Below are 19,458 nucleotides of genomic sequence, written 5' to 3'. Positions count from 1 at the left end.
AGCCCAGATTGCAGTTTTCATTTCAATTCTTTTGATCATATTATGTAGTATATTATAGTCTAAAGTAACAGAATTAAAGAGATGGTGTTAACATTTTTAAAAATCTGCTAATATATACATGTGGGTGTGCGTGTGTGTGAACCTTCATGTGAAACCACGGAAGTTGTAGTCAGAATTGTCACTCGTAGGGAAAGTCTCGCGGTATTTCCAAACACCATCCGTGACCAGCTAGGGATGAGAGAAGAGAGAGGCAGCAAAATATCTCGGTTCTTCTGTAGCAGTCTAAAGAAAGATCGACAATAGCACGCAGTTGGTTGCTCTGGTTGCACTAGAAAACACAAGCCCCAAGTCTGCTGTGTGTTTGTCGTGGTTTCCCGATCATACGTAAAGTGAAATTTGGAAGTACGCGGCCACAGAAGCCAAATTGTATGTGTGAGGTGCTAACTGTTAGCTGACAGGCTAGCTGGCAAAGCCATTGAAGCGATGGCGTTGAAAAGAATTCAGAAGGTGAGTCTATATTTTCTTTCTGTGCCAGCCAAGCCGTCTGAGGCGAATACAGTTTTTTTTTGGACAGTGGCACCGTTTGCGAAGATATTATTTGTGTGTAACCTTTTGTGTAGGTCAAATTAGCCGCACTGGCTTCCCTTTTTGTGCTCTTATTTGAAATAATTCAAAGACAAAGGCGAGCTAACCCACTGGTGGCCTCTTTGGTGCATTGCTACAGTAGCCCTGTCAGTAATCAACTAAACACAGCGCCGTTCATTTTTGGTCAGCTGGCGTTTGTTTGTTTGTTTTCGGCATTTTGTTCTCCTATCCGATGTTTGAGTTTTAAAGGTGGCCAGCGTCACTAAACCACTCATTTCCAAGTGCAGCTTTACGCCAGCATTTAGTTAGCCACCATTAGTTTGTGTGGTCTTTGGTCTGATTGGTCAGCACGTACACGATTTGCCAGTAAATTGTTAGCGTGTCACTTTGTCTTCATCCTTGTGGTTGGTCGCTGCTGATGTGTTTGGTCGCAGAATGACAGCTGTTTGATGGTTGCCAAAATTGAACCCTGGTGTCAGCGTTGCCATATATGGGAAGGCAAATGGGGCACTGGAGCAGGCCACAGTGTGTATTTATATAACTGAATGGACAGTCTTCGTTTTCAGAGATGTTAAATAACAAGCTAAGCTTTTTTTTCCTTTCTTTTTTAACCTTCATTTACTCCGCTGTCTGTATTCATATTTATTAATTTCCACTGTGGTGTCAGATGGGGCTGATATTGTTTGATTTATCTGGTTTAATATTAATAGAATTCTATTTCCTCTCTTGGTTATTTTAGAAGAATATAAACTCACTTCCCAGTTCATTAGGTACTCTAGTGAAGACAAATGTATTGTAGTAACGGCCGTGCTCTAAATCTCAGTTTATCGTAAACTGTATTGAGTTGGACACAAATGTGTTTTTGTGATTAAGCTTGTCCCACTGGCCAAAATGGGGTTGTCAAAATAATAGAAATGTGTCAACACAAGCCAACTGAATACCACTACGCGCCACAGCCTCCAAATATTTAAGTTAAATACTAGCGCAACACTGTTCAATAAGACAGACAGATAGACAGATAGATGGATAGATAGATAGATGGATAGATAGATAGATAGATAGATTGATAGATAGATAGATAGATAGATAGATAGATGGATAGATGCTTTATTAATCTCAAACTGGGAAATTTCACAGTTGCAGCAGCAATGTACAAGCACTTAGCACCATACACACTATATGTTACAGGAAGAACACAATCTACTATATACACGTTATTTACAGAATTATAAAAATGAGTGAATTGAAAAAAAAAGTGAATACAAGAAGATGTCCAGAGTGTTATCTGTCACATGCAGATGAGGAATTAAACAGGCGTATGGCTTGAGGCAGGAAAGATGAGTTCATTTTATCCTTCTGATTGACCTTCATATTGTTTAGTGGCATAAACTAAACTGACGACTTAAACATTTATAAACAGCGCTCACCAATAACCATAATTTATAACGCTAACATGGCTGCTTTTAAAAAGACGAGTAGCAAACACTAAGTTAGTCCACCTTCCACAAAGACAGAAATGATCCGGACCCCAATGAAGTTTCATAGAGATTAGTTCACAGCACTATTTCAGTCCCGTAATAGAATTGGAAGTTATCTGAAAATGAATCCACGATTCATCTTTTTGACAGTAATCATGAGATCCTAGCACCACATCTACCAAGTACTCATGTGCTTAATAAACTCAATATGAATGTAAATGATACAGCCATTATTTTTGATCTGATCTGATTCACTGTGTGTTGCCTTTAGGAACTGTCCGACCTGCAGAGGGACCCTCCTGCCCAGTGCTCCGCTGGACCAGTTGGAGACGATTGTAAGTGGTTAAAGAGATGCTGCGTCAGTGCATTCCCATGACAGTTTTGTAATACACGTAAATATATTTTTAAAGCTGGAGGAATGTGTTTCTGGGCTTTCTAAATATATGCGCCATTGATATATTGTAAATTTTCTCCTCAGTGTTTCACTGGCAGGCAACGATAATGGGTCCGGTAAGTGACTGAACTACGCAACATAAACTTTCAAGCCAGTTCGCATTGTCATTAACGCCGTATAAATAAAATTCAATTGCCATTGTTGCCAATAAACTTGTTTTGTTTTCATTTCAACAGAGTGACAGTCCTTATCAGGGTGGAGTGTTTTTCCTCACCATTCACTTCCCAACAGATTATCCCTTCAAACCACCAAAAGTAAGTAAGAGTTTCCTTTTGTGTGTCATAGAATGAAACCCAATATTTCATATCCAAGGGTTTTTGCAGTTGGCTTATTTGTTTACTTATTTGTGTTGCTGCAAATTTAATAGGATTTAATGGAGAAAAACTTCCTCTTTTTTGTTACAGGTTGCATTCACAACAAAAATTTACCACCCTAATATCAACAGCAATGGGAGTATTTGTCTGGACATACTGAGGTCACAGTGGTCACCTGCACTTACAGTATCTAAAGGTAAGAGGTGATACAATATTTACACTTGTGTGTTAAAATCTCTTTCACAGCCGCGGGGAAATTATTTGTGGTTGTGACCACACCCTGGCTTAACAAGTTAAAGTATCTACCTTCAGAATGTCATATACCACATGGGGACATAGACACAACCCCTCCACTGTTGAAAAGGAAAACAATTGTGCAGCGGAAACAATTGATTCTAATAACTGCATTTGGTGAGAGACTGAGTGTCTGATAAATATAGTAAATGTCCTCTCGCTGTCACAATGTGATTCTTTTAGTGCATCGTCTCATTTTAACTTTCTCATTCGTTCTTCCTCAGTATTATTGTCTATCTGCTCTCTTCTTTGCGATCCAAACCCGGATGACCCACTGGTTCCTGAGATCGCTCATACGTACAAGGCTGACAGGGAAAAGTGAGTGCAAAACATGAGCGTTTGCCACATTTCATGCGGCGTTCACTCAAGACCTTGATATACTTGCTTTATAACCACGTGTTTTCACACAAAACCAGTTTCGTTCTAAGTGTTTAAATACTTGCAAAGTCCTACTGTAGGACTGCACAAGTCTCACACAATATCTCAGACTGCGTAAAGTATTACCCTCTGTTTTTACGGACGATTGCTCTCAGTATTTGGCAAGTTCAGCATCTGTTGACGGATGGACTGTCCCCACCATTTTTCTCCATTAACGGTCTTGGACTTGTTTCGACAGATTCTTGCAAGTTTCCACTGGACTTCTAAAATTGTGCTGTTTTCTTGCCAGCTGCTTTAATAAGCACATTGACAGTACAGTGAGTACAGTGGCAATAGCGCATTTGCAGATTTGGTCTACGAGCTAGTCTTTCCACCATGCAGATCTCTTCAGAGTCGCTATCATTACTGTGCATGTGGCGTCATGTCGAAGTGCTAACATGTGGCTAAAAGCAAGTACATCTAAATCTGAGATACATTTCTTAGCTTGGATGTTAAGTTTAAAACCATCCCAAACTGTGTATGTGTTTTACAGGTACAACAAATTAGCAAGAGAATGGACGCAGAAGTATGCAATGTGAGAACACCAGGGAGAACAACACACAATTGAGAACAAAAGAAACACAAATGATTTGTAACTTGAGGCAAATGAGCAACAGAGGGGGGGGAAAAAAACAACAAGAGCTCACCTTTTGGAGAAGGAATCGATACAATGAGGTACAGTGCCACTTGGCTTTCTGTGTGCTGAGCTGCTACCATGTGCTGTCCTTCATGACTTGTATGGATCTGCTGAGCAGGATCTGACGGACTCCTTAAACACTCCCATACGGAATACCTGAAACGTTTCAGTCCCCACCGCCACTCTCAGACTTTAAACTGTTACTCCCGCTCTTGTGATTATCAGTTATCTTCGTTGCTACTCGTGTGCATATCATTTTTCGCTGTCACGTGGTCATATCGTCGTGCTTCTCATAATATTTGATTCATTTACGAGATCGGTTATTTCTTCACGTCAGAGGTGCAGTCTCCACATCCCGCAGGATGTCTCGTTATTACTGCATTTAGTGGCCTTTCTGTGTTATTATTTTCAAACGGTATATGTGCAATTGAGGCAGAATGTTCTCTGTTGAACACAAAGTGGTGCAGTGCCATTACCAGCAGCAGTTCTGTTGGCACATACTGTCTCTACCCCGAAACAATGTGAAGGACGTAAAGATGGATTGGTCGCTATCATCCACTCTATTTGAAATTCATAACTGTAAGCTAGTGGTTTTGAAAACACTGGAGAGCTGCTGTTCATAGCTGGGAGGCCCGGACTTGTCCTCACAGGCCTCCATGAGGTGAATGTCCGCTTCCATTTTTCTCACTCATGCTGTCATTGCCCGTACTACTTATATAAGCAATCATCACTAGTGCACAAAACACTACTGCTCTTCAACTTGTCACTTGTTGTGTTGTGTAGCTATGAACGTAGCTACCTTTTGGCATATAGCTTAGCTGTGTGCCACCTCCTCAGTACAGTTACTCAGGTATCTTAACCAAATCATCAGCCTTTACATGCAGTGACCCATGGTGAGAAAAATTACCATCATCAGACTTCTTCTTCTTTTTTTTTCTTCTTTTTTTTTTTAAAGAAAGCTCTCATGTCCATTTTCTTTTTTGTTCACATAACAAAGAAGCTTCCTGAAGGTACAATACGATCAAAGACAGGGCCCCGATGGTTTGAGCTGCACAGCAATACATGCTGTCCAAGAGGTACCGCCATTCTCATCAATCCCTCTCCAGTTCTTTTCACCACTATTTCTATTCTTTTGTGAACAAGACTTGGACGTGAACAGCTGTTTGTCAAACAAGCTACTGTATCTCTAAATTGAAATGGCCTTCGGTCGCAGCAGGTGTTCCTCACACTGAAAATAGGAACTTGAAACTGACTTGACATTTTGCAGAACCTAGTTATTTGAAGTCATGTGCATCTTGTTACTTGAGGTGAATAAATACAGTAACTCGCTGTGACAGTTTGATCCGCTTTAAATATCAGGTAATGTGAAGCTTTGCATCTATTTATGTTCTTATTCATGACTGGGTCTCTTTTTTTGTTTTTGAATTAATAACACTGACGGTAAAAAACGTTTTTGTCTGGGTGATACATTTTGTGACTTCGTGTCGTATCTTTTGGTTTTAGGCATTACTTTTCATTTGTGTCACGAGAGTTGAACATGATTGTGATGTGTCATAATGTAATAGTTTTTGAAATAATCTATTGTAACTGTTGGATAAAGTAGATAGGTAAAAGGTTGTGATTTTCTTCAAATCATGGCTCAATGTGCTGATGCTGCCAATATAAAGGGAATTATTGAATATTACAACGGGGAAGAAATTGTACTTTTGAGGCATTATCGAATGGATTCACCCAGAAAGTTACGTAGTTAAGCATGACGATTTTAGAAGCTTTGATTGTAGAATTAACACCAAGGTTTAGGCACTGAATAGAGATTTTAATCACCATTACCTGCTGTAGAGAAAAAAAATGTCAAAACAAGTTGTTCTGAAAAACAGTATATACTAAAATGTTTTTAAGATATATCCTCTAAATGCAGTGAAAGTATTTTTGTCACAAGGCCTCAATTGTAATACAAGTTCAATCCTTGTGTGCACTGTCGTTTGTTCATCTGGCTGTTTATTTATTTGAAAGTGGAGCATCTTCCAAATGTACGATTGAATGCAGCTTCAGTTCATCACGCAGGTGACGCTACATTGACCTCCCTTTGTCCAGTGTGCTCAATAGAGTTTATATAGGCAGCTTGGCATGCTTTGCACTCTGGAGAACCCTCTCACAGCCATTTGCCAGATATCAGGGATTTCGTTACAATTCATCTGCCGAACACCTCCGACTAAAAATTTTAGCCTTAACCCTCATTTTGTAAATAAATACAGAGAACGTGTCATAACTTGTGAATTTGCTAACAGGGCTGTATCCCGCGAAAAGGGTAATTCATCTCATCAGTAGACGTTGGAAACCTGCTTGAACAGAACCAATATTTACTTACGAAAAAAAATAAATAAAAAAAATCAGCCTGGCTTTCTCAGAATGCAGGACCAGCCTTTGTGCATCTTAAAATTTGGAATATGTGTGCTTCAACCTGCCATCATGAACATGTCTCCACATAGCCTACACAAGATAACTATTGACCTTGTTATAACATATGAATAAAGCTCATCTTGGTTTATTGTTGTCTGGAGTCACTTTTTGTGTGTCTTTATATTGTCTTATAACCAAGTGGTACGAGTCGGAAGAACCATAGATTATATATGAAATACTTCCATATTATTTTAATGCACAGTATTATTAATAGAGTGGTTCTCTGTAAATTACTAGAAAATAATGTGTAACAATGATCTAAAGAAGCAGAGACAATGTGTGCGCACTGTGTGAACTGTGGCTAATTGTATTTCCCACTCAATTAAACAAGGACAATAAATGAACCATGAAATGTTTTGCTTAGTGTGCAGATCAACTGTACCTGTGAGCGCTCCAACCTGGGTACGTTTGATAAAGTAGCTCTCGTGCAAGCTTTGTGCGGTGCTAAAATAATAATAGTCACACAGAGTAATATTTTACAATTCTCATTTTACTTATAGAACAAAATTGAGACATTTTAACGATTACTCTGTACTAGAACTGTATTGGTTCATATTAAAAATTTAGACATATTAGAATCGCACATGATACCCGCTCAGTCGGACTGTCTCGCTGTGCCAAATGCAGGGTACCCAGGCTGAGAAGGTTCCACCACAGTAGAACTAGTGATGCTCGATACCACCGATTTCCTTTCCGATCCGATACTGAGTGAAAATCAGGCTGGTATCGGCGACACCGATTCTTTGTGCAGATACATCAAATGCGTCTGGTAAAATCTAAAAAAGGGTAGTGTATTTCAAATGATAGCTTCATAAAGAATACAGGACATCAGAATATTTTTTTATTTCACAAAACATGTGAAAAGGAGTTTCAAACATTAAAAAAAATAAGTAAATCAATTATTGTTTAATAATTAAGAAGTACGATAAAAAAATAAAACCTGCATCTTGATTCGGACACTGTCCTCTCCTCTTCTGTCTGCCTCGTCATAAATGCCTTGTATTCTGTGTTGTGGTTTAACCGGATGTGTTTCACAAGGTTTGTTGTGTTGCCACAACTCAGTAGTTTAGTTGCCTTCCACTGTGTTCCTGTAAATGATATAAAGTATACTGGAGCAGGACTTAGGACCCCCTTCAGTTTGCCTGAAGGAGCACATTGAGGTTGATGACGCAGTGCTCTAGATTAGAGAGATTACTTCCTTACCTCCTGGATAATGGACTGTCTGAAGGAACGGTCTCAGTTTGTGAGGTTGCAGAACTGGATATCTGAGACGGTCATGATCAGCATGGGGGCCCCACAAGGGACAGTGCTAGCAAGTTCTACAAACCACCTCCAACTGAACATCACCAAGCCAAGGAAATGGCCCTCAATTTCCACAGATCTAAGTCCAACACTCCAGGCAACGGCTCCTGTCACTGTGCTGCAGGACAAAGCACTTTAGGATGTCATTCGTCCCCACAGTCATTAGAATATACAACTCTAACTGTGGTTAAACTAATGGCCTTGGCTGATTGCACTGTCTGTTGCACATTTGCACGCAAGACAATTTAGATAACTGTATGCCGAGACACTTGAGGCAAATGTTTTATCCACTGTATATTATTATGATGTTAACTGGACCTGGACATTTTTGTTTTTTTAATTTTACCTAGTTTATTCTTATTCTTTATTTTACTTTATTCTTATGTCTATGTCCCGTTGATATATGTGTTTCTTATCTCGAGACTACCGGTACTTGGACAAAATAATTTCTCTGCTGGGATCAATAAAGTGATGTTGAATCTTTAATCTTGATCTTGAGTATGCAAAGTATCGACATTCCTATTCGAGTATCGATTGTAGAGCATAAAGATCTGGTGTCGAGTATCGATGTTTCAGTATCGATCCGCCCATCACTAGTCAGCACCACTCCTCCAATAGGAAGCATAGCTAGTTAGCTAGCGGGCTAGCTGTACTCAGCAAAGCGATGGCAGTTAACCTCATCAAAAACGGTCCTGCGTTAACGGCTGCTTTCAAAGAAGTGGTTGATGAAAAATCCAGCACCAACTGGTAAGAGGCAACATATTAAAAGCACTGCTAGCTCTTTATGGTACAGGCTGTTAGCTGCTTGCTTGGCTAGCTTTGAGCCAGTCGTCAAGTAAGTTCACCTCAACATGAAATTAACTTAACGTGTAACCCTGAATTAATGTTTAAAATGTAATCCCCGTCAGAGCATTTTGTACAAGCGTTAGCGGTATTTCTCTGATGCAGCCATGTTGACATGATGGTTCATTGTTCTCACAGTCAGAGTCAGTCTGGTGTCTGTTAACGTTAAACATAACCTAACAAAAATACCCAGTGACAATGTTAGTTTGCAGCCTGAAGCACAGACCACAGCATGCTGCTTTGCGTGTATTTCTGTTTTTGGTTTACTTAAATTATACAAGTGAACAGGGTAACTTACGACCCACCGCGCCCACTTCCGGGTGGAATATCTGAAGTTAAACCCATCTAACAAATCTAAGAACTTCCTCTTCCTCTTGATTGTCTAACATTACATGAGTTAGAACCTGTTGATGACAGCCGACTGTGGTGTTTAATGGCGACCTGATTTAATTAATCCCAAGGAGGAGGTGCCCAGGGAGTCCTCCTGGCTCAGTGTTCACTCTGGAAACAGGCTGGAAATAGTTTGAGGCGCTCAAAAGCCACCACGTACTAACTCAGCAATTTACACCGTTTTCGTGAAATGGCGCTGGCTGTGAAACAAAACAAAAGATCAAATAAAGAAGTGATCCTGTACTGACTAGTTTCAAAGTGAGCAAGTTCCACCTAGATATGAGACCAAGTGCTAAATGCACTGTATTGAACAGGAGTCCTATTAAAGCCACGTGAATTAGACACAGATGTCTTGTGTTGCAGCTTATTTACTGTGAATTTGTTTGGGCTAACACTCAGTCATATGTGGTTGATGTATCTTTAGTTGACTTCTGCTAAATCGTACTATAAATTGAAGACAAGGGTCAAAAAAGCCTCATCAACATAAGATTGAATTGGTGCACTTGCTTTATCCAACTGCAAAACTGACAAAAACTATGACAAATACAGTCCAGATTATGCTCCAGATTAACCTCCAAGGTACTAATGCTCAACAAATATTCCACCGCTGCATGACAAACCATCCAGCTCTTTGCATCAGCTGTGTGCTTGGCCCGCAGTGGTATCTGATGGCTGACGTACTGCGGCGATAACTCAGTTCACAGTAGATGCAAATGACGTTGGTCTTGTCGAGAGAACCAAGCTGCGGGAGGGGGGGTTGAAAAAGACACTTTTCGTTATCCATTTCCACCCATCTGCTTTCCCAGAGTACGGGTCGGCCGGGAGTCACAATCACAGAATGTGCATGTGTTAATCATGGGTCAAATTAATTTGTCGCATTAAAAGTAATTTGTTTAAATGGATTATTAACGGCGAATATAGCAATTTAAAGTAGGACACAAAATCTCTTTTAATGATTCAGTTTATATTAAATTACAATTTCCCATCCAACATGACTGGACCTGGTAAAATACTGCTCTGATCAGTTGTCTTGCTTTTGTCGTGTGATCTTTGGGGGTGACTAGAGAGTAGGCAAACAGAATTTCATCGCACTAACGTTTAATGGCAGCAAAGTTCATTCATTCGCTCAAGTGCTCGTCAGCAGAATCTTGTGATAACTACGCCTATGAAATATTTTTTTGGCCCACGAATGACCCTTAAAAATACTTGAGCAATCCTAACACCTAGAAGATAAGAGCTTATGTCCACTTAAAGAGCACAGAAGACTGAATGTCTCTGCGCTAATGGAAATCACGGATTCCCCAAAAGAAATGATGTGATACTAATCAGGGATTCAGCTTAAGGAGTCTTTACTGGGGATGTTTATAGGAACAACACCTGTAAAGATAACTGACATGGCTCATTTAAAAGAGGATTAAAACTGCAAAAATATTTATGCTACTACTTCCTTCCTGTTTATGCCCTACTTCCTCTGTAAAATGTATTTTGTGTAAAATAAATAAATAAATAAGGAGGGTGGGGCATGTTTTATGTAGCTTTACAAAATATCTCTTATTGAGTTCAGTGTGAAATGATGTGTGTCACCTCTTCTTTCCGTGTGATCTGTTTTCATGCAGCATTACAATTTTCCTTAATCTGTTGCTTTCTGCAGGTGCTTGTTCACCTACGAGGGGAACAGCAATGATATCCGCCTGGCAGAAAAAGGGGGTGAGTAACTTTAGTGGATGTTGCCGTCGCCCTTTTTATGATCCTAACATGATATTATCAGATACGTGCAGGAATTTCATTGTCAGCATGTAGTTGCGGTGCTGGAATATAGGCACAAAAGGACTGCTTGGCTGTGCTCACTCACCCCATCATTTGCAAGAGGGGAAAAAATGTCCACAGTTACACAACGAAACCACAGTAACCCTTTGGCTTTTCCACAATGTTTGTGTATCAGATGGAGGCCTGGAGGAGCTGGTGGAGGAGCTCAACAGTGGAAAAGTGATGTACGCTTTCTGCCGCGTCCAGGATCCAAATTCCGGTCTGCCTAAATATGTCCTCATCAACTGGGTTAGTGCTGGATCCTGCTAATGGGCGTCCATCTGTTTGTCCTCTTTATAGTGGATACCATTGAGTCTGTACATTAATGATTCATTTGTGTTTCAGACTGGAGAAGGTGTAAAGGATGCCAGGAAGGGAATATGTGCAAATCATGTCAGCTCCATGGCCAATTTCCTTAAGGTAAAAATAAGCGTTTGAGTGCGTCTCACGTGTTTCAGTCGTATCACACCTGTGAGTGTCCTGTATGTACTGGGCGGTGCGTGTATAAACAAAGATAAAAACCCGTAGGTGTTTCCCTGTTGGTCTGTGGAGTGACTGTGTTTGTTTCTTGCCGTTCCAGGGAGCTCATGTAACGATAAACGCCAGAGCAGAGGAGGATGTGGAGCCCGAAGCGATTATGCAAAAAGTGGCTAAAGCCTCTGGAGCCAACTACAGCTTCCACAAAGAAGCTCCCAGCCGCTTCCAGGACAGCGGCCCCCAGGGTCCTGTGGTACGCACTTGATGATAAGCAGTCGGCCGGATCTTAGCTGGGCTCCTTAATCTCACAACATTCTAAATGTCGTTTATGCCTCTACTTGTTGCCACTGAAAACATTTTAAAAACATTTGAAAAAGCTGCCCATCTTGATTGTCCTAAATACACTGAACTTTTTTCCTTCCGTTCTCTCTGTCAACACGAATGTTAGATTAAAGTGTTACTGAAGCCGTTCTGTTGAGACACCACATCATTGTGTTGTTTTCTGTGGAACGGTGCTGTCACGTTTACAAAATCATATTAACTAATATTTCCCTTCTTGCAGGGTTCAGTGTACCAGAAAACCAACGCCATGTCAGAAATCAGAAAGACCAATAAAGACAACTTCTGGGCACAGGCTGAGGTATGGACATGAACTTCAGCATCAGGCTAATACTTAGTGGCCTTAAGACGGGCTCAGACATCAGGAGTTTTAATATTCCACCAGATTGTATTCTTCTCTTGAATCTCTAAACATGCACACACTGGATAGTATTACTTAGATCATGGTGCAACACAACCAAGAAGGCTGTTGCGCAACAACTTTTTGGGAACCTACTAATCTACACAATTTGCTGTCACTTTGTAAAAATACTTTGCGAAAACCAAGGAGGAAGCTAAGCAAGTGTGGGTGAGAAATTGGAACAGATGCGATCAGTCATCACACAGGAGGAGAGGTTTTATCTGTCAGTCGTAATACCTGTCAACAATGCTAGCTAGCATTAGCCTCGGACACCGCTGTGTTTGCCATTGCCTGACGACGACTCCAGCTCCAGTTTGTCCTTGTAGACGTGTCTCTACTGACATGATCGTCCGGAGTTTGAATGCGAAATGCCAACATGTCCAATTTGAATCGGTGTGGTTCAGGAGGTTTAAGAGCCTGTACCTGTAAACATTACCAGATAATCTAGAGTAAAGTCTGGACAGGATTTCTCCTCAGGTCCTTGGGAATCGGCTCATTAATCCAGAGATTTATCGGCCTAAAACTCCTGAGCCCATTATTACGTTGATTAATACAATGTGAAGTCTCTTAGTCTTTATTATCCCCAAAATATATTTGTGCGTGATGATGACTCATCGAAAGTGCCAGAACTCCCTGAAACAGAGTGAATCGTTTAAAAATATTGAACACACACTTCCATTCCTCTTAAACTCTTATGAGAAAAACACAAGGCATGCATTTTTTTTTTATCCATCCAAATGTAGACGCACTCAGCAAAAGCTTTGCTGAACTTCGCCCTGTATTTGCAGTTTTGGCTCATTTTCATTTTCACTCCTGTCACAGATTCACCCAGACGACGTCCTCATTGTCTTGCCATTTTCTTCAGCTGTTGGTCAAATCAAATTGATGATATTTGCAAAATCCCAAACGCGACAATGACCTTGTCGTGCTGTTTGGCTTTTCAGAAAGAAGAGGAGAAACGTCGGCAGGAGGAGCGGCGCAAGGCGGAGGAGGAGCGCCAGCACCTGGAGCGAGAGAGGAAAGACAGAGAGGTCAAGGAGGCAGCACTGAGGGACAAAAGGGATAAGGAGAGGGCCTCTCAAATCGATCAACAAAAGTAGGTCACAACTGAAGGCGAACGCACAACGGCTCACGATGGGTTTGCAGTTGCAGCCGTTGGAAGGCTCATTTCCTCTGTCTTCTCGATGTTTGTTAGGAAGTACCAGCAGCAGCAGGAAGCCGAGACTAGAGAGCAAGAGAAACAACGCTGGGTGAGTGCCTCAGTGTCAACATCACGCTCTGAGTTATAATCGGTTTAAGCTGGAACGAGTGCGCGTGAGAATTGTGGGAAGTTTTGGTGGCGCACGTCTCGTAAACACTTAAGTCAGGAAGGTAGCAAATGTCAGCGGTGCCAACATTCATATCAACGTCATCAGGAGGAGCAGGAGCAGGCCCAGGCAGCCCAGGGGAAAGGAGTCAGGAGAGGTGAATCTGTGGAGAAGGCCAACGTGAGTTCCCCTTCCTGAAAGTGCTCTCTGTCCACTAACCTACTTCCTCCTTTCTTTCTGCTGTAAAGACGAGCCCGTGTCTCTGTCCTTTGAAGCTCAGCGGAACATAAATCTTCCGATCTTTGCCTCACATGACATCTTTCCAACATTTCATCTTTTTTTCCCTTCATCAGTAACCCGTATTTAATGATTTCTGTGCATATTGTTGCTATTTATTATTTCTAGGAGGCTGCTTCTCTCATCTCTCAACGTGCCATGAACCCCAGAGAGATGTTCAAGCAGAGAGAGAGGGGAATGACCCCCAGCGACTCAGATGTCCCCCCAGCCGCCCCGGCTAGCCCTCAGCCAGGTATCGCCCCGCTTGTAAACCATGACCTTTTCATGAGAACGCTTTTAAATCTCTCTCCCGCATTTCTGCAAAGCACTCTTAGCCTCTCTGTCCGGTGGCGGTACGTAGCAGCTGGCGATCGCCCTCTCCCGTAATTGTCGTACTTAACGCTGTCTCCATTACGCTGTCTCTTCTTCTGCTCAGCCCGGTCTGCTCATTGAGTGCTCTCGTTCATTTTTTTTTTTTCTTGCACGGATCAATGTGCGTCTCCGCTCAGGGCGCCTCCAAAGCCCTTTTCTGTCTAAGCCAGTGTATGAATCTGAGCCGGCCAGCTCGCCTCAGCGCCAAGCTTCTCCTGTGCCAGGGGGCTCCGCCTCTCCTGTCCGTGCCACAGGTGTGAGCTTTACACACACACGAACACACACACACACACACACACACACACACACACACACACACGAATAACACGTACACTGCATATTGGGTGTCAGGTTCACACATAACAAACGCTCTGTGTTTCATTTCTTATTGTCGCTCTGATGTGTCATCATCTGCGTATTCTGCATAATCTTTATCTCATCTCGTCATGAGTCATGCTTCCATTCAGTTTCTGTTTTCTTAAGAATTTTCTTGTTATTGGTTGAGTGAAACATACCAAGAAGGCTGTAAACCTTTGCCTGGTGGTGGTGTTGGTGGTGGTATCATGCTTGTGAAGATTTGTGACGGTGTTCCTCTGCATGCATGTCTGTGCTTGTGTTTTGGGTGATAAGAGCCTGATTTAGATGATGGGCAGTCCAGGTGTGAGTATGATGAGCAGGAGGCAGCACCCCAGGAGGAGATTAAAGGTGGGGGCACATTTCCCATGTACCAGCCTCAGTGTGAACCTTTTTTTTTTCTTTTTTACTTTATCAGTTTCCTGACACTTCCATCTGCTTTAACATAAAAATGTTATATACAATATAAGAGCACATCATTCTCCTCAGAAAAACTGCAGTGTTGCTGCCACCTGCTGGTGGAATATCGCCTCAGATCACACACCATCGCACTCATAAAAATCTCTTTTTTTTCTTTTTTTTTCCCAGAAGAGCCACCGGCTGCCAACTCGTACGTCCAAGAGGAGGTTTACGAGGAGCCCGCTGAGGTGGGTGTTAACTCAACTTATCAGGACACTTTTCTTCAAATAAATAAATGAATCTGGAACATGACCTAATTTCTCTCCAGGTGGAGGAGAATACCTACGACACGACTGTCGAAGAGACACCAGCAGACAGAGGCACCTGTGCCCGAGCCCTATATGACTACCAGGCTGGTGAGTGATATTTTTTTTTCTTTTCTTTTTTTTTTTTTTTGACATGTTTGTTCCATCTTCACAAACTGAAACACTGCACTCATACGCAAACTGACAACTACCAACATTTCCAGCTAGTCTCCGCTCCATTACTCCAGTGTCCCTTCATCTCTGCCAGTTACTGTCTACATGTTCATGTACCAGTAACTTTCCACCATTTGAATCTTAATCACATATAAAATGAGGCTAAAAACGAGTCTCTAGCCTTGAGGTTTCTTAAAGACATAGCACCACTCATCCAAGGGGTTTTTACACTCAAACTGATATTACTGGATGACCAAGACTCTTCAGAAAGTCATAATAAATTGATGATACGCCTGTCATGTTTGCTTTTTTTTTTTTTTTTAACTATTTCTTACACATTTAAAGGGGCTGAGATACAACATGGGTCCCTAGAGGGAATCAGACTATGACATATGCAGTTATGTGGCTGTAACCGTTAAGCTATGGAGGTGCTTCACGTATATTTTCTTTTCCCATGTACACCAACTCCAACCACTGTTTTATTGCAGCGAATGCAATGGAGAGTGAGAAAAAAGGGGATGTGGGATAGGGAGGTTGAATATTTGCCACAACACATTAATTGACCCCCCTGTAAACTACTACTGCTGTAAACTAGAGCATTAGAGGTACACGAGTACTCGAGACTTTTCACATTTTTTGCGTGGTTAAAGGGAAAAGCTTAGTTTTCGTTTTCAATCAAAAAAACGAAATAATACGATCAGCACTTGCAACAGAGAGGAAACTTTGATGAAACGCAGAAGTTGGGCACAAACCGTACCCAGCAGCTCTTTATGGAACGGCTCACTGCGGCTGCTCTTTGTTGTTCCATTACCCCCCCTCCGAGATATTTCAAACTGATTCTCTCAGCAAAAAGAATTGGGCATGGACTTGTTTTGCTCGATTTCTGATAAGCCCCAAGCTCGCTAACAACACATAAAAACACATTTCCTGCAGGAAATATTTCCTGTAATAGCAGGAAATGCCGGTTATGAATTCGCACCATCTCTGAGCCATCGGCCGGTGATTCTGCGTTCATATCCAGGTTTCTGATCGTGATTTCAGATTTTAGACGCCACTTGGTAAGAATGAAAACATAGAGATGCCGCTGTACTCTGATCAGCAGGGCGTGGTCCCTCTGTGAGAGTGACTCAACAGACATTTCTTTAAATAAAGTCATCTTTGATCCTCTTTTAAATAGGCAGAGTTTGACCAGACGTGACTGTGCTCGTGTTCTCTTTCAGCTGACGACACGGAGATCTCCTTCGACCCCGACGACATCATCACCGGGATCGAGATGATAGACGAAGGCTGGTGGCGAGGCTACGGGCCGGGCGGCCATTTTGGAATGTTTCCAGCGAATTACGTGGAGCTCATCTAGCCCAGCACCCACAAACGCCCCTCCCCCTCCCCACAGATCATCTTAGTGCAGGAGGACACGGATGATACGAGCAGTTTAAAGTTAGTCCTCACACACACGACAGATCACGTTCAACGGAGCATATGAGCCTCCACCTCTTGGACCAACATGAAAGATAGAGACATGGGCCAGAAGCTTATGAAACTTCTCATTTCAAGAAAGCAATTCCATTAAACTGTTGATGTCGTAAGCAACTGATGGCATAGTACCGACCAAAACCCCCCCTCCCCAAAAGTATCTGTAAACGTGATCAGCCCTAAAGTCAGTTGTGAGCATTGACGGCACTTCTATTCACATTCCTTACAAAGTGGCTTCAGTTCTTTTTCAGGTATGATTTAGTTGTTAATTGTAGCAGTTCCTAGTTTTCATTTCAGGACAAAAAAAAAACAAAACAAAAAAAGAACAAGAAAGAAATCAAGGATGGTTCCAGTAACATGCAGAATATTTTGCCTTGTTTTTTTGCCTTTCTTTACCAGCAGACTGAATTTTCCTTGTTCTGTTTTGTGAAAGAAGTGTGACATCCTGTGTGAATTTCAAACCTATTCTGACCTGACTGTGATTGAAATGAGTATTTAAAACAAAAGAAAACAAACAAAAAAAAACTGGTGACGTTTGCTGTGGTAGACTTTATCATTTGAATGCTCAAAATGGTTAAGATCCTTTTAACTGTGACTGAATAACTATTTTCATTTCAAGTCCTTCCTCACTTGAACCGTGTCATTTCAACATATTTAAATTCTCAAGTATGAGCTGAAAAAGAATCAAAGGCATTATTTTACTTTTTATGGACTGATGTTGACCTCTGATAAGTCACGTGTGGTGGTTTGGTGCCATAACGAGGGCATGTGAAGGAAATTGGTGGCATTTTAATTTTGACATTTGAACCGCTTGATAGCAGAATTTATGCAAGATCTCTATTTTTTATCATGGAACTAAATTCTCCTCCTGGAGCTTCGGGGTCAGTTGACAAAAAGATAAAATCAAACTGATCGTGAACGCAATGAGGTGTCATGTTTCCATCGCATCCTTCATGTTCGTTTCTCCAGAGTCTATTGTAATGCACATTCTTCATAATAAAAGAAATAATCAAGCTGCACTGCCATCACTTCATTTTATTTATTCATTTCCAAATGGGCTCAGGACGTCTTTGGTTGCACGCGCTATAGAAAAAAAGCTTTAAATGACAGAAACTTGAGGGATTTTCAGAGGTTTAACAGGAACTCAGATGTATACACACGTTGATTATGTGCTCTACAGTTAGTTTCCTGGAATGAGGCACCAGCTGGGGAATTCACCTCTAATGCATAGGTTTCATTTTCACATGAAAATCTCATTTTACTTCTCCCACATCTTTCACTTAAATCATTGTTCAGGTGAAGGAGAAGCAAATTATTAACTTTACTCTTTTAATATCACAAGGAATGGTCCTCAGGCTCTGTTGGCATCAGCTTAGCCCTACTAGTTTTTACCATTTTCACATTTAGATCTTTTAATGGACATGTCTGGTTTTTCTCTACAGGCTTAAAGCCTGGTTTACCTCTACATCTGTCTGTTTCACGACAATTTTTTAGCTTATATTGCAGCTTATATTTTAACTGAAACTTCTCTAATGTACATTAATATTTGCTTGTTCAGATATTAATCATCGGGTGTAGTTTCAGGTTAATTTCCACGTACGCCTACACAATCGACCAAGTATAAACATAAAAATATTAAACCATCCTATTAAATCGTCGTGTGCCTTACAGATATTTCTGAAGGATTGTACTCTGAAGGATTTTACTCATACCTGGAAAAACCTCCTTTTGTGACCCGGCTAATGACGTTAATATTATTTTTTTGTGTGTGCATGTTTGCAGATGGTTCCCAGGATAGTGAGTCACTTCAGACAAGAAATCTTTTCTGTGTTGGAATCGCAATATTCTCTCCACATGTTCTCATTTACATTGTGTTACCCTCACCTCAACCTCATATGTTTATGACAGTGAAAGTCTGAAATGAATCGCTGGGGATTTTCTAGAACTTACAACCGATGTTTTTTCTTTATTCTTTTTTTTTTTTCTGCTCATCGTCCCCACGTTAGTTCTTTGTTTTTTTTTTTGTCCTCAGAACATAGAAACACTCACAAAGGGTTCAGCAAATCATATTGTCGTGGTTACATGGAATTCGAATTCACTTCCCATAAAGCCTCACAGTGGGCATAAGCTACACGTTACATTGTAAGTTCTAATCTTCACGCACCTGACGGTCCGCGAGTTGCTTTTTTAGGTTTTCAGTCTCGCTTTCTATCACATATGTAATCTAGATTCACACAATGAGTTCTTATTGATCTGTTTTAACCAGTTCAGTCTGACTCAGTCCATTTTTTTTGTGGGAGCTGTGGAAAGACGGAACACTCCGTCATCGAACAGAACTTTGCTCATCGTCTCAAAAAAACAACAAAAAAACGAATGTTTCGAAAAGGCCCATCGGCACAAACTTGTTTTGTATGTTTTTTAGTCTAAGAAGAAGAAAAAAATCCCTCTTGAGATTTGGGCAGCTCGTCGATATTCGGTTATTTTTGACATTTAAATGTCATTCTCTATCCGCAACAGATGGAGGAATAGGGTACCCCCCCTTTTAAATAGATCAAAAACATGCGGATAGCGTCGATGTGCAGCTTCGATTCTCTCGACTGTT

General features: G+C 41.2%; 2 protein-coding genes across 7 annotated transcripts; both read left to right on the top strand.

Moving 5' to 3' along the window:
- The first annotated feature begins 204 nt into the window (after window positions 1-204).
- ube2d4 (ubiquitin-conjugating enzyme E2D 4 (putative)) lies at window positions 205-6,732 on the top strand. The gene is made up of 7 exons (XM_047591651.1): window positions 205-507; window positions 2,335-2,398; window positions 2,542-2,573; window positions 2,694-2,771; window positions 2,922-3,027; window positions 3,350-3,443; window positions 4,036-6,732. Exons 1-7 carry the CDS (start codon window positions 484-486, stop codon window positions 4,079-4,081), a joined length of 444 nt encoding a protein of 147 aa, XP_047447607.1. The 5' UTR covers window positions 205-483; the 3' UTR covers window positions 4,082-6,732.
- A 1,792-nt stretch (window positions 6,733-8,524) lies between these two features.
- Window positions 8,525-17,875, top strand: dbnlb (drebrin-like b). 6 transcript variants are annotated; one of them, XM_047592387.1, is made up of 15 exons: window positions 8,525-8,688; window positions 10,826-10,881; window positions 11,117-11,229; window positions 11,326-11,400; window positions 11,561-11,710; window positions 12,020-12,097; window positions 13,141-13,292; window positions 13,392-13,446; window positions 13,612-13,683; window positions 13,909-14,032; window positions 14,289-14,405; window positions 14,782-14,856; window positions 15,094-15,152; window positions 15,233-15,320; window positions 16,604-17,875. In XM_047592387.1, exons 1-15 carry the CDS (start codon window positions 8,606-8,608, stop codon window positions 16,738-16,740), a joined length of 1,434 nt encoding a protein of 477 aa, XP_047448343.1. In that variant the 5' UTR covers window positions 8,525-8,605; the 3' UTR covers window positions 16,741-17,875. The 6 variants fall into 6 exon arrangements, with proteins under 6 accessions (XP_047448343.1, XP_047448344.1, XP_047448347.1 ...); XM_047592388.1 differs by lacking the exon at window positions 13,612-13,683; XM_047592391.1 differs by lacking the exon at window positions 14,289-14,405.
- Window positions 17,876-19,458: the final 1,583 nt, after the last annotated feature.

This window comes from Mugil cephalus, chromosome 8 (genome assembly GCF_022458985.1).
Source record: "Mugil cephalus isolate CIBA_MC_2020 chromosome 8, CIBA_Mcephalus_1.1, whole genome shotgun sequence".
Classification (NCBI taxonomy): Eukaryota; Metazoa; Chordata; class Actinopteri; order Mugiliformes; family Mugilidae; genus Mugil; species Mugil cephalus.
The sequence above is the reverse complement of the archived record's forward strand: the minus strand, read 5'-3'. Positions and strand labels throughout refer to the sequence as shown.

Excerpts from the sequence above, each read along its gene's own strand:
- dbnlb (XM_047592387.1), top strand. The coding sequence starts at position 8,606 with ATGGCAGTTAACCTCATCAAAAACGGTCCTGCGTTAACGGCTGCTTTC. Across the intron at positions 11,230-11,325 it reads AATATGTCCTCATCAACTGG|ACTGGAGAAGGTGTAAAGGA; the intron begins GTTAGTGCTGGA and ends TTTGTGTTTCAG. Across the intron at positions 11,401-11,560 it reads CCATGGCCAATTTCCTTAAG|GGAGCTCATGTAACGATAAA; the intron begins GTAAAAATAAGC and ends TTGCCGTTCCAG.
- ube2d4 (XM_047591651.1), top strand. The coding sequence starts at position 484 with ATGGCGTTGAAAAGAATTCAGAAG. Across the intron at positions 2,772-2,921 it reads ATCCCTTCAAACCACCAAAA|GTTGCATTCACAACAAAAAT; the intron begins GTAAGTAAGAGT and ends TTTTTGTTACAG. Across the intron at positions 3,444-4,035 it reads TACAAGGCTGACAGGGAAAA|GTACAACAAATTAGCAAGAG; the intron begins GTGAGTGCAAAA and ends TGTGTTTTACAG.